The following is a 15,244-nucleotide window of genomic DNA, read 5'->3' on the forward strand; positions in this document are numbered from 1 at the left end:
CCTTTGTTTAAAACAAAGCCAACCCTTGATGAGGTGCCTTTTCAAAGGATATTCAGATATAGCGTGTTAACTGAACTACCCTACATTTATGACTAATTGCTTCAAGGACCACAGATGCATTTTGGAAAGATTACTTCCTTCTACCAAAGCAACGTTAATTCTTTTCTATTTCCATATTTATGCAAACCCCACCAGTTCTGTTCATTATTATAGCTTTTATCAATTTCCCGGTCTTAAGCATTTGCTTTACTAATCTGTAGTTCTCTGGATCTCTTCCCTTCTTTCCTTCCTTGATCTTTAAAGGCTTGGTGCGTGTTTGCTGCCTTCCATTCCTCTGCTACTGAGGCTGTGCCAAGTACTATGTTGCATGCTATAGTTAAAATTCCAATTTAGTATTTGAGTTCTTTGAACTGACAGGTATGATGTAGTCCTGGCAAATCATAAAGGTATTGTGCTAGGTCACTCTCCCTGACTATTCTGTGAGTTGTAGCATCAAGATGAATTACATTTGTAGCAATGGCCAGGAGAAATGCTGTATTTAAAGGAAATGGAATAGTCTGCCATTTCAAAACTTAACAGAAGTTGTTTAAAAAAAAAAAAAAGGAAGGAATGGAGTCCATGTGAGTTGCACATAAATGTATTGACTCTTCTGTTGACAGAAGAGATGAGTATCTGAGGTTGATAGGGTCTCAGTAATGGGTGGCATTGAGAAGGTGGGAAGGTTGTTTTCTGTTTCTCTTTGAACAGGAGCTAAGGGCTACTCAGAAAAAGCACGCAATTGGCAAGGTCATAACAAATGAAAGGAAGTGATTCTTCACACTGTAACTGAGCTGTGCAAACAATTTCTGTGGGTTTCTGTAGAAGTGCAAATTACATGGATTGCAGAAGTGACTAGAGAAGTCTAAAAAATCCATGTAAGGCTTTTTTAAATGCAGATAGTCCCTGAGACAGAAACTGTTGGAAGAACATCCTGGTTAATTATTACTATGTAATATTTGCCTTTCTGTATTCTTCCTTATTGGGAACTCTTAGATGCGAGTTTTGGGACTGGCTAGGCTGTCATTGATTTTTTTTTTTAAGTGCTTGTCCTGATTCCACAGATGGCATCCGTAGATGCTGATTGGAGGAGAGTATGGCACTCCGCTAGAAACTTTTGTTGTCCAAGGAGGAGCTGCTTTAACTCATGGGTTCTGCTGTGTGAGCAGCAGTTACATTAGCAAAAGAGCTCACACTGAAACAATCTTTGCCAGTCAGTGCACTGTTGTAACTCGTAAAAGCACATGCTAGCATACCTGAGTCTTCATCAGAAGGTCCCAGGCTCTGGTACCTGTGGACAGATAGATCCCTGACTTTACAGGGCATCACCTACCACAGGCATGGGCTCCTTGGCGGTGGTTGGCTGCATAGAGGTGATGGGAATAGGATATCTCCGTATGGGTACCATTGATCCAGATGGTGGCTGAAGCTTGCTCTGTATGGTGACTGCTTTGGAAACCCAGGACCTGCCTTCTAGATCAGGGCCCAGGCAGTGCTGGTGAGGTAGTATGTGTTGCAAGTTACAGGTTGGATTTAGGACTCCGTTTTGTGAAGGCTGGAGTGTGAGTGGTTGTGTTTTGGAGAGGTCATTGAAGTTAGGGCATCTACAATGGGGAAAGTGATGGCATGAGGCTAGAAGAATCCTGGACCATTGAGATGAGAATATTTAGGAAAAGAGGAGGAACTGAGACAGACTGTTGGGCCCAGCTGCTCATAGTAACACATTGGCTACCCAAGTCCATCATAAAGCCTATCAGTTGATGAATCGGAACTATAAAATTCTTGTGATAGCTAGTTTCTTGGAGAAGTTATCTTTATTTCTTTCAGATTGTGTCCCAGACATTACTATGAATAAGCAGAATCGGTGTGGATTTCATTTTTGTTGTTGCATGTAACCTGCTAGAGGCCATCTTTTATTACTATTTGGAATGTGGAAATTTTTATAGATATTCCCATAAACTATAAATTTTGAATTTCTTACAGAAGCTTATTACTGAATGATGTGGGATGATTAGGGTGGGGGTGGATTGTTGTGTTGTGTGGGTGTGTTTTTCTCCCCCCTGTACCATTTCGCAGCACCTCAAGTGAATCTTTTTCCCTTGACAGACAAGATATTTCTCTCCCATGCATTGGTACAGGTGCTAATCTTGTCCGGTACTGAACTGGTTTAGCTCATGAAACTTGCAGCAAACTTCCCGCTTCTTGCTGGATTATTTTTTTGCCAGTTCAGCTGCTAGAACTGGATTGCTGTGGGGATTTAATGACCCCCTGAGTGAATGGAGTGTGAGGTGATGTGGGAGAAGGGAGTGTATGAAATTTCCCTCCTGAAAGCTTGCCCCGGTCTGTGGGCTTGTGAGTCCTGAGCAGGAATGGTTTACCTAGACCTGTGCTGTGTGTCTTGCTGCTGGGTGTCTGTCTCACCCTTCATAGAGATGACCTGTCGGATGCTGAATGCCCTTAAGTTACAGGCTGTTGCATTAAATTGGCTTCAGTTTTCTGTCTTCCTTGCCCGAAGGTGCTGGTCCCTCTGGCGGTCCTGCTGCTGCTTAGGCAACTCCACCAGTTGTGCAACAGGAGTGGTCACCAGAGCAGGTGGTGGTGAGGCTCGTCCCTGCTTCCTGGATGAAGTCCTGTGTGCCTACTCTTTCAAAAGGGATTTTATAAATGATGGAGGATCCTAGATCACATTATTGCACGTGCCGGGGCAAGAGGGAGGGATCCAGCCTTAGGCTTCTTTTCAGCGGTATTTGTACTGGCTGAGATCAAAATGGTAAGCTATGAATCGAAAAGGGTTCGCTTGGGAGGAGCTGTACCTCAGGGGCTGTGCATGCAGTTTTGTTCTTTTCAGTGAATTTTTAAAATGGAAGTAGTGAAATACATTCACTCTGATCTAATTGAAACCTGAAATCTTGGTTTTGGAGGCTTGTTTGTTTCTGATAACTATTTTGGAATTACTTTTTTCCAGTTCATAATTCTGAATGAAAGCTTTAACAGGCTATGTGGAAATTCAGTAAGCCTTTATTCTTAATTTTTGGCACTTTCCACGATGTATTCAGGAAGCAATTGAGATTTCTGATAAATCCCTTCTTACTAGAAGGGTGTAACGCTCACCCCGTTTTTTTTCTTTTTTTTTCTTTGTTGCATTTCTAAGTTATCTTTCTTTTTCCCTCTCCCACTTTTTTTTTCCGTGCATCTAATCACGCTTAGTCAAATTCTGACCTATGCCAGAAATCTCAAAATATCAATTCCCCTTCAGTCTTTCTCCTCCAGCTACTAATACATATTTAATGCCACATGTATTTTGTTGTTTCTTCTGTGAATACACTTATTTTAAAAAGTGTGCGTGCACAATGAAATGAGACTCCCAAGCATGCTAATAAGCAGTAGGTGAGATAGCATGTTTGAGGTCAGTGGGGCCATTTTTGTGGCTCATGCTTTGCCTGTAGTTCCTTTTCCACTGATGCTGAATCTGTGCATCATCTGATCACTTGGCTGTATGCATTTCTTCCAGATGAAACGTGAGCATGTGATAGCATTTAAGTTGTGGTTAGAGCACGTGGTAGTGTAGTAAAACAGCCAGCAGGCTATTTTAAGAGGGCAGATGATAACCTCATGTAGAACAAAATCTTTTGCAGAAAGATGACTCCTTCCTCCCGCCCCCCAGCTCTTACTCTCTGACATGCTCTGGGTGTGTCTATATCTATGAATACTGCTGCTTTAAATCAAAAGGTCTGTCTCGGCGATCTTACTGTGTGTCTGTGATACTTTGATTTGATGGTAGTGACTTAAACTGGTATTTAGCTGCCATTTTCCCTGTTTTGCAAATGGAGAGTTGGATTGCAGGTAACACTACCTATTTTGGACTCAGGGAAGTTGGTTTTCCTATTCTTTTTTAAATTTTTCATGATATAAATTAAGCTTTTTGCTTCATTATATAGGCCTCTTCTCCTCACTCCATGCAGCATCGCTTTTGAAACTAAGCTGATACTTCAGAAATTTGTTGAGAAATGTTGGCAAAACACGTATCTAGACAGAAGGCATCTGAAATCAGTTATGGCAAACCATTCTTCCTGTGTTTTTAGGTAAGAGTATGGAGATATTCACAGTTTAGTTGATGTGTACTTCTGTTATTTTAGAAAATAATTCTAAAATTCAAGTATTATGAAAGGAGACGTCTCCCTTCCTGATGTTTCAAACCTAGTTGCAAGTTTCCTGATTATATCAACTCCTTCTTCCTTAGGAACTGATTTATTCTGAGCCTTAAAAAATTTGGTGTGTCACTGCTGATTTCAGCCATTGGCAAACAGCAGTTTGTAAACCCTTGCACAGAGATGATTTGGTTCTAATTGTTTGTATTCAGGATCTGCTTTCAGACCCTGGCCAGGCCAAATGAGCAAACTGTTTTGGTAATCTTAAGTGAGTGTCATTGTTGCTGTCCTGTCGTTTTGATTTCTGCTGTGACTGTGTGTGATCTGCTTGAGGTCAGCCTTTGTTTTCAGTGCTCTCGATACTTTCAGTTAGCATGAAGTGTTGGTCCAGTGTTTGTGCAGAGCCATTTTTTGTGTTGTTCTTTTGTTAAGGCTTTTTCCTAACTTGTTTATTTCTAATTTATTATTGGGGAAAAAAGAAAAGTCAGGAAAAAATTGTAGGTGTATGAAAGTGATGGAGCTGCGATGTATGTTTATACTTGAAGATGGGAAACAGCTTGCAGATTCCGTTACAGTAAGTTTGCTTGCAAGTGCGACACTTATCTATGAATTATGGAGGAGAAGGTGGATATCTGCCTGTGAACTTTACTGAGTACTTCAGAGCATGATAGACATCCTCTAAAATGGAACTCAAGAAGGCTTGTGTTCTCCACGCTGCTCCATCGTGGTGGTGTTGAATGAGGTTGGTGGAAGGAAAGGTGCCCATCAGGGTCTGAAGCAGCATCTGTGGGATGAGGGAGTAGCTTCCCAAAACCATTATCTACTACTGTGACTTCAAAAAAAAAAAAAAGTGCCACCACTCAAGTGACCAGCCACTCCCATGACTTGCAGTTGTTCACATCTAAGGGGTCTTGTAGTCTTGCAAATGTGACCAGTTGATACTGTCACAAATGTCATGTGAATTTGAAAGAACAAAATCTACTACGTCTTTTTTTTGTAATTGCAAGTTATTGAAAAACTAATTAAAAATAATTATCATAGAAAGGCCTAAAAACTGACTTCACAGGATTTCTCCTGCTACATTGATATTTAATGAATTATTCATGTAAGAAGAAACTGGTTTCATTAAGTATAAGCATCTACTCTCAGAGGCCTAATCCTGGAGTAGATGTTAGTGTTGTTCTTCGGGGGCTGGGGGGAAAAGCCGTTCCAGAAGCTGCTTTCCTTCTCTGCAGCCTGTTACTTCTTGGAAAATCTCTTGTTAGTTCTGTGAGTTTTGCTGCTGTTTGCCTTTCTTTCTAAAATTTGGGCCAGCCTTTTTATGAGCTGTGGCACTGTATCCAATCCCGATGGCAGTTTCGGCTTCTAGTCCACTTGCACCTTTTAGTGCTGAATAAGTTCGTCATCTGTGTTATCTAAAAGAAACACTATGTGAGCAGGAGTCTTCTTTTTAGTAAAAGGTCACTGGCACATTGTCATTCTTCTGTAATATCTATGCTGATAAGCACTGCACAAGTATGTGTGTTTTTTTTCATTGCAGGGTCAGATGACAAAATCACTTTCAGGAAGAAAAATACTTTGTGACACTCTTCAGAAACTTCTCAACTAGTTTCTTGTGAGGCAGCTCTGTCAGTGCAGAGACTTGAGCTTTGACCTCTGGAGCATTGCTAGGGTACAAGGGTGGTTTAGTAGGGCACAAAAGGTTAGGTAGAACCCATCAGCAAATTAAGGAAATTAATGTAAGCTGTAGTTAACTGAGCACCTAATCTTGGTCATCCAAATGTATTGTTTGTTATTCCTATCTAAGCAGGTGGACATTGTACGTCAAGCCTTGTGAAGTGCTTGGGTCTAATTTTTACTCCTCATTCAAATGCCTTTGGTTCTTTCATTCTTAGGAATTGGTCTGTTTGGAGAAGGATAAAGTGGTTTTTTTCAGTTATTCTTAGAAAGAAAAGCTAGTTAAAGATCCGTAGGATATCCTTCATCTTTCTCTTGTGGTCTTCCCCAGAAAGTATGACTATTTAACCATGTCCTTGTTTATCAGATGCGCCGTCAGTCTGTGATGGCTTGTGCACTTATTAGCCAAAAATTATTTTTTACCATTTTTATCACTGAATGTTTACCCTGCTTCATAGCAGAGCTGTCTGTATTCATTTCCAAGTGTGTACTTTGTGGGTTTTTTCCTCAGTCCTCTGTCTTCTTGCTTACACACCGTATTCCCCATGCATTTTGGCCTAGATTTCCACAGCTGCGTTTCCTGATTTATTTTAGCAGAGTAGTTTACATAGTTCTTGTCTGTGTATATGAGAGAGAGGTGAGTTTTACTGGCTGAATCTTCCTCGGGGTATGTTTCTGGCCAAGTTTCCCTGTTGAGGTGCCTCTTTTCATTGACACTAGAAGGTGCTTATGCAATTGTTTTGTTTTGGCTAATCAAGCAGGTGTAACCTGTTGCGTTGGCAAGTACTCAGGCATCTAAACTTCAGTGCCCCCATCAGATTTTGTCTTTGGTAATTTCATTCCAACAAGTTTTATTTTTGCCTGTAGTTCCAGGACTGTGAGCTTCCTTAAGCCTTCGTACTCAATCGTATATTAATACTGTATGCCACTGAATGTCTCTCGGTGGCAGCTGAAATTATCACTGTGCGGCATCACCTCTAAGATTCAAAACCTACAAAGCATTTTGAAAGTGATTTAGGATGAAAATGTGACAGATGCAGTTGTTTTGCTGTGCAGATAGAAATTTGGAGCAGGCTCATGTTTTCTTGTGTGCTTATATAAAGGTAGGCAGTGCTAACCTTTCTATTTTCTAAGTTACATCTTGATTTGCTTGTACTGAAGTTTATGGTTGAAAATACCAAATTCTATGACTTCCTTACAAAAGAATTCATTTGAGGATACTAACTTGCTATGTCACATTCTAAAAACAGACAGATTCTGAAAGCTTCAGAAATTGTACAGTTCATCTCTGAAAAGAAACTTAGTATTTCTTTGTGTAGACGTCTTTATGCCATTTTTGCTGGGGTTGGTGAAAAATAAGTTCTGGATTTTCAGTTTTGGCAATGCTTAGATGTTGCCTTTGAAGAAGTGGTTTAGTTAAAATGTTATGTCGTATTTGAAATTAATGCTCTGCAGGATCATTAGTGCTTTGATGCAGCTGGTTTGGGGAAAAATTCTTGGAGCTGGAAAGCTTCAGTACATCTTCAGGGACTCAAAAACAAGGGTTTGTGTGTGTTTTTTTTTTTTTTTATCCTTTGTCCTCTTGGGATTTGTATCGTAAATGTGTATTTGGATACATGCACACTGACAGATGTGCACAGAGACACGCACACTATGAACTTCCATACACATTTTTACTGCGGGCTGTGCCTGCTTTTGTAGGTAAAATGTTAGGTCTTGAAAGTATTACCAGTTATATGAATTAAAACCATTTAGGTGATGTGTTGGTTTTAGTACAATTAAGTTTTTACTTTCGAGGAACAGGTTTATATGAGCAGTAAAACTTACTCTGTATCTCTTCTCAAGTTTTATGTATACTTTACCATTGAGTTTTAGTTTCTCTTGTGAACTGTTATGAAATCACACAGAAATCCTGCACTGCAATTCTGTTCTCCTGGTTATTTTCAAACTTTTCCTGTTGTCTCGCTTTTAATTTTTGATATAGAACTTAATTTTTTTTAGCTCTCTTGTGCTGTGCATTACTACATTTGTACAACAGTATGCTTCATAGAGATTTCCAGAACATTTGTAATCATCTCTTCTTCCACCCCCCGCCCCTTCCTCTCTCTGTTGTCATAGTTCCCTGCTTTTCTTATCTCTCCTTTTCCTGCTGCAGCTTTCAGATGATAATTCATGGCTCGAGGAACAGCTGCTGCATAACAGCTGAGTGAGACTCAGTACCACTTACAGCTGACCTAATGTGAGAATAAACGAAGAAATTTGTGCTTTGCATGTCGGCTTACCTATGGGATCTTTTTCCCAGTTTGGGCATATTAGGTGCCATCACGGGAAGGTGGACTGTGGATGGCCTCCATGGCTTCCCCTTGCCAGCTGCTGCTCTAGGGGTAGAAACACACTGGGGGTGGTGGCGCACAAAGCGAGGTGTTGGAGGTTCTTAATGTTTTTCAAGGAGGTCACTTGGTTCTAACTGTGAGTTGCTTCTTTTTTTTTTTTCCTACCACTTGTTTATTCATACTCCCGTGGCCAAAAATGCTGCAGCCTGTGCGCTAGGAGCAGGTGGAGCGACACGTTGTATGTGGTCATGCTGCGCTTTGCCAAGCCACCCTGCTCATTTCCTTTCATTTCCTCCGGGTGAGCCAAGCCAACGTTCTCGTAATCTTTTGCACTAGGGGCCCGAGGCCACCAAGCTGAGCTGGAAAGTGTCCTGCCAGTTTAGTACGCACAGCCTAGGGGCTACAGCTTACTTTGGGGCTGGCTGGCGAGGTTCGCAGCGGCAGCCCTATCTGTGCTGCACAGATGTCTGGGCTGCTCCTGAGTTAGCTCCTTAGCTGCTGCAGTTTATGGTGCAGTGCTGTAAAGAAAGCTGTCGTCTGTCTTTGTCAGATGCTTAAAATGTTAATATCCACTGGGGATACTGTACCTGTGTATATTCAAGGCACTAGCCTAGCAAGGAAATATTTATTAAGAAAAACCTTTCTATTTTACTCTTAACCACTATGTGAATTTTCTCTCTATGACTGTTAGATACAGCCTTACTGGTGCTCCTGTGGTTTAAGGATACAAGCAAGTTAGGATTGGTAGAAGACACATTTGAAGTAAACGTGTGTGTCTGGAAGCTGGACTGAACCACCCCTGATTTTTTTTTTTTTTTTTTGTCTCCAGTTGTAGACCTTACCTTATCAGGAGAAAAAGCTTAATTTAAAAATATTTCTTCCATAACTGACTTCTGACTTAATAGGCTAGAAGAGAGGAATAAAATAGTATAAAGGATACCTGAGGCCTTGAAAGTGACTGATTTGAAGAAAATAATGCTGCTGCAGGCTTACTGTGTACCTTAGTCTGTTCTCCCCACGTATATTCTCAGCTTTATTTTCTAACTTCATTTTTCTTTCACTAATGCCTCACTTAATATTTTTCCAATTTCAGTAGGTACTGCTTGTTGCGGGGATGTGAGGGAGGAACATTGCTCTGTTGGTTTTATTTCCTTATTGCTATTAGATCATAAACATCTTTTGAGAAGAAGCCTCCATCCACTGACATGAGGGATGAGCATTGCTGTGTTACTTTTATTTCTTTATTGCTATTAGCTCATAAACACCTTTTGAACAGAAGCCTCCATCCACTGAGGGTTAGTGGTTTAGATGACTTAAAATTACCTGAACATATTACTGTGGCCATCTTGAATGTGCTGGAGTTTAAGCATATGCATGCAGAGGTCAGTCTTGTTTTAAAATGAGAGGACGGATTTGGTAGTTGAACAACCAGTATGTGGATGAAACAGATCTCTGTTGGGTATGTAAGAAATGTCAGTGATGGAAAAATCAATAGGGCTCATATGAAATGAATTTTAAAACTGGCTAATTAATAGGTTTAAATACAGTTACAAATGTGGAATGGCCATCCAATGTATACCTTGCTATAGGGGATTTGCTGCCATTGGTACTCAGCTGTATTATTTAACATTTCATTAATGACCTGGAAGAGGTCATAAAATTGTTATCAATAAAGTTTGCAGCCAACTGAAATCCTAGGGGCAAAAAATACAAGCATAGTTATGGAAAGCCAGGCTTGTATCTTGGGGATGGGTGGGGGGTGATGGAAAGGGAAGCCAGAATCTGTGGGTCAGGGTAGGCAATCAGCAGGCTTTGGCAGTCAGTATCCTGTGACTGAAAGGGCCAGTGTGCTTTGGAGTTTGTGTAATGTTATAGGTCACATAAGAGCCTTTGCTATTAGGCAGGTTGGTCTGGTCTGCTTATAGAACACAGTATCTGCCTGGGGTATTGATGTGTCAGATATTAAAATCCAGGAGAGAACAGAAGACTGAGAAAAGTGTTAGAGAATGGGAAAACAGGCGGATAATACGAGGCATACAGAGATGAGCCTGCTAAGCTTGAAGTTCACTGGTTCCCAGCTAACTATTTATAAATTACAAAGCATTTCCAGTGCAAGGCTCCTAATACAGTCCAGGTCTGTCTTTGTTTAATAGGTGTGCTTTATGTTAATACATAAGACACATCTGCATGTGGTCAATTCTATGGAACTTAAAACCAGAGGTATTTTATTTAAATAGTTTGTTCAAAAGATTTGGCTTGACTGGGTCCTCATCTGATGTGATTTATGACAGTTTTATACTTGCATCTTGACTAACGTTTTATCTGACTGTCTTGGTGGAAGATAAGTATTGGTTGAACAAGAGGGTAAACTTAATCGCAGGTGGAGTCTCTACAGAGTTAAAAATGTTGTTTGCCTGCAAAGTGAGGACGTATTAGAAATATTTTTCCATGAAGCCTTGTTTAACGTCCATATATACCTGTCATGTAATGTTTAAAAGACAAATCTCAATATTTCCAAGGTAATATCTTTCTAAATGTTTACATTTTTAGGTTTTAAGAGCTGTTGTAAGCATATGGAAGTTTGAATTAACATTGTGCTTCTGACATGACTTGAAAAGTGGATTATGCTAGTATAGAAGATAATTTAGCATGCAGACCTTGTTATGTGGTAATAGTTTGCAATATAAAAATAACGTTCCTTGATACTTGGATCTCAAAATTCAGCCTTGATTCTTGCAGTTGCAGAATTGGGGTGTTGTATGTGGGGGTGTTTGTCATCTAGTGACACTGAATAGAGAAGTTACTGAATGACTCTTTATTACATTGAGATACGATGTTTTAAAGAGCCTGTTATCACGGTTGATCTGTCAGTAAATAGTCCACATGCAAGTCGGACTTACATCGAAACCTGGAGCAAGCTGTTTTCTCTGGCAATCCCATGGAAGCTTCTCTGAAAGCATCTCGATGCTTTTACTCATGTTGGAGAGAGTTTTCAAATATATTGCAAAATGAGCAAACCTCTACCAAGATAGAAGGGTGTGTTTGGTGGGATTTCTGTTGTGTGGATTTGTGGGGGTTTTTCGTTTGGTTGGGGTTTTTTGGTGTTTTTCTTTGTTTTTTTTTTTCTTGAAACAAGGTTTTTATAATCAAGTCATTGAGTTCATAACGACTTAGCCTCAAAACTTTAGAGCACCTAGGCTTTTTTCCTCCATTTTTATCTCTCTAGGTTAGTTTATTCTTAAACATTTGTTACATTAGGAGAAAATCTGTCCGGAGGGTGTCATGTCCACATCCCCCTCTATCAAATGCTACTGATGGACATACTGGCCATGAGGGTGCTGAGAGTGGCTTCCTGTCAGAATTGCTTTATGTAAAATCGCAAGGAAGCAAATGTTTCTCGTATCCTCCCATTGTTCTGTTTCCTGTGAAGTAGCAGACTGGATGTGTGTCCTGGATACAGGCTTTTTTTATGGCACTATACGTGTTGGGATGATCCAATCAAATCGTTCTTGGTATCCTCTATAGTCTCAGCATAGCAGGAAGGGAGTCTTCCTCGCATCCTGTTGTTCTCCAGTTAGCCTGACTTTGGAGAGCTCTTGGCTCTAGCAGAATCCAGAATGAAGGTGAGCTTAAAGTGGATTTAGGATTATTTTTTTTAAAATTTTTGTAAGTTAAGACTGTAGTTTCTAACATCTTTCTTAAACGTTCCTTTTTTAAATAGTTCTCTCTCTCCCCTTCAGTACCTTTCTGATCCAGTTCTTGTGTTTGCACAAGCACCCATGTCTCTTGTATTTTCTTTATTTTTGGATCACAGCCAATATTTTGTGATTCTGTTCATACTTGTCGTTGGCTTGTTTAAAAGCTACCACAATAAGGATATAGCTAACAATGAAAATTTTACACTCCTGATGCTTTCTTGTTCCATAACAGCTTGCTTTATTCTCATTCTCCCCAGTTTGAGCAGTGGTTAAGCTATTTCCCATCTGGTTTTGCTTTTATGTATTCTGCTGTCACCTTATTGTTATCTTTCTCACCTCTATTATAAATTTTGCTATTAATAAAACTTAACATATCTTCAGTCTCTTTGTGTAAAATCAAATACCTTCTTATTTCCTTAATGTCTTTTATTGTGCATGTAGTTTTTAAATACTTCCTCATGTTTCAGGAAAAACTCCACAAAATTCACATCTGGGTAGTTCCCTGGTCCCACTCCTTACAGCTTCAAATAAGAGTAGTATTTAAATTTTCTGTAGCCCAGTGAAACGTGGTGAAATAGTTATTGACTTATTTTATGTGAGTGATAACGGCTTGGAGTCTATTATTAGTGTTCGCCTCCACTTGATTTTTTTTTTGCGTCTGTTTTGTGGCATTGCTCTTCCGAGCTGTGTAGATGCTACCTGAGCTTGAGAGATGTCAGCACCTGAACAGCCGAGGTAGAACTGCTGATTGTTGGGACCAGAGATGATCCTCAGTCTGAGTGGAAAAAATGTACATGTTAATGTTTGCAAGTACCTCAAATACTGTGAATGCTTTGGGAGATTTTTTTTTTCCTTACTGAATAACACTGTGATTAAATGTTTCCCAAATTTGCTCTACCTTGGTTAGCAGATCACATAACCAGTCACAACTGCTCTGGCAGTCCCTTCTGTGATTACTTTAGGTAGCTTTCATGAAAATTTTCACTTCTCTTGGGTTTAACCAGCCTTCCTCTTTCTCCTGCCAGCCTTCCTTTTGTCCCTTCTTCTCTTCTCCCCTGGGAATATGGGTTTTTTCCTCCCCTGCCTCTGAAGGCTGCTTTCTGGGGTACAGACTTTCTGGTAGTGCCTGTGGGGTGGGTCTGTTATCAGGAAAATAAACAGGTTTTTGTTGACTTTTTTAGATAAAAGCTGCTACGCTGGGGGAAACTGAATCTCTTTCTGTTTCTTAAATCAGTTGGAACAACTGTAATAGCTGTCTTTTATTGTCCTCTTTATACTTTTGCACAAGGGAATACTGTGTCTCCTTTCAACCTATGCAGACTGTGTTGTGAGAGCTATTTTCATGAGACTTCGGATGAGTGTTTCCATTACCTCAGGCAAATATTCAGGGTCTCTCTCTTTTTTTTTTTTCTTTTTTTTAAATCTCCTCTTTCCCCCCTGAAAATCCAGATGTTTAATGTCATCACCCAGTGCTTGAAAGTTACTGGAGTGTTTTCTACAAGATAGTTTGAGGTTTGGATCTCTTTCCCACAGTTAAAAATAAAATAACCCCCAGCTTTCATCCCTCCCCTTCCCAAACTTCATTCTCCATCTAACGTATCCAGCAATTTCACTACTCTTCCTCTGTCTCTTGAAGATTAAAGAGACAGTATGTACTTTGTTGTAGTACTTTTAAAAGTATTTGTAGTAATTTTGAAAATATTTTATGAACAATCAGGTACAGTGCCTGTGAGCTGCTACAGAAAAAGAGGAGTATGATGAGTAATGGTACCCAGTAACGTTTTTGGCCAAGCTGTCTGAGGAAAGCTGCTCTCTTCTGATAATTGTTTTATTCAACTCTCATGTAACTTAAATGACTCCTGGTAATTTTAACTTGTATGTTCCTATTTTTTTTTTTTCTCAAATGCAGCCGTTTCTATAGTCTCCTTATATTTAACAACGAGTTTTGTTTTGTTTTTTAAAGGGGAAAAAAACCCCATAGTGTTTTACTGGTCCATGACAGCCACTGAAAGACTAACACCTTGATCAGGCGATAGCTTCTGCAGTCATGGTTTACACGATAGCATGGAAATGCTTAGTTCAAAGGCTTATTGTATGTTCTTTTTGTTTTCAGACTTTTGATGCAAATGACCTGTATCAGGGACAGAATTTCAGCAAAGTTCTCAGCTCTCTCGTGGCTTTAAATAAGGTGACTGCAGGTAAGTACACTCTGCTCTGTCCTGGTGCTTGCTTACTTTACCTTCAACTCATATCAATGTGTATATACCAGTCAGGATAAAATTAACATGCCCAGTGTTTTAAAAGAGTTTCTTTGTTGCAGTTTGTTGTTATGATTTTTGGCAGCAGCCTTTCTGAGTTCTCTTGTCTCTGTCTGCAGAAGGAAGCTTTGCAGTGGAACTAAGGCTGAGCCTTTAGCTTGCAAGAATTCTTAGACGAAGTCCCCATCTTTTTTTTTTTTTCCTTTCCTTTTTTTCAGTTTGAAATACTATGAGTTTACTTTTGCCACACTGTCATTCCTGTGTTTAAGCACTTTTGTCAATGTTTTTGTTGTTCTCCTGCCATGCCCCCCCCGCCCCTCATTCCCAAGCACTGTCCTTTCTTGACAGTAACAAAAGGATAGCCAGTGTCTCTGATCCCTTAATCTATGCATATTTCATTTAGGTAGCAGCTAGAAGTCACAAACCATCTACCTCAAATTCTTTGGGGGGGAAGAGAGAGCTGTAGATATAGTACACAGGTGAGAGGTGACCATGCTTTGTTGTAGGGTGAGGCTGTACTAAACAATGTCAACTGGACCCTGGGACAGTCAAGAAACGTTAACATTGGTGGCCCTTTTTGCTGCTTCATGCTGGGGTTTTATGTTGTCAGCAGCAAGTTCCAATAATGGTCATCAGGTTGGAGTATGGTGAGAGAGAGATATTATTTAAAAATGGACTGTGCTCGTCAATTTTTATGTGGGAAGGAAAAGGAAGTTGATGGAAAAGTCAGTGCTGGATCAGTGTAATTTTATCTAATTACAGTTATAAAATAATAATATGGTAAATATCTTGTCACTCATAATATTCCTTTGGTCCATTATGACAGGGTTTTTTTTTGTGAATTTTTTGTTTCCTGCTTGCATCAGAAAACACCCTTTAGGAGTGAGTTTTACAACCAAACGCTTAGTTCTAATGAATGGGCATGGAGTAATACCATTGACAACTTTGAAGCTACTTACACCAGTTAAAGATACTGCCTTTCATCTTAACTGCAAGTGCAAATGTAACCCATTTCAGTACATCTTTAAAGCTGCTGTACACTGACCATAGCTGTCTTTTAAGGGGAGAAAAAGTGTGGTTATTTGTTCCAAACA

General features: G+C 39.8%; 1 protein-coding gene across 5 annotated transcripts in view; it reads left to right on the forward strand.

Annotated features, from left to right (window-relative positions):
- ARHGEF7 (Rho guanine nucleotide exchange factor 7) overlaps positions 1-15,244 on the forward strand; it is a 127,434-nt gene that overhangs the window by 37,750 nt on the left and 74,440 nt on the right. For all 5 annotated transcript variants that reach the window (XM_063337793.1, XM_063337802.1, XM_063337829.1 and 2 more), the window contains one exon: positions 14,006-14,090. In XM_063337793.1, the coding sequence (XP_063193863.1) occupies positions 14,006-14,090 (85 nt within the window). The remainder of the gene's footprint in view (positions 1-14,005; positions 14,091-15,244) is intronic.

Source organism: Chroicocephalus ridibundus, chromosome 1 (genome assembly GCF_963924245.1).
Source record: "Chroicocephalus ridibundus chromosome 1, bChrRid1.1, whole genome shotgun sequence".
NCBI classification, from domain to species: Eukaryota; Metazoa; Chordata; class Aves; order Charadriiformes; family Laridae; genus Chroicocephalus; species Chroicocephalus ridibundus.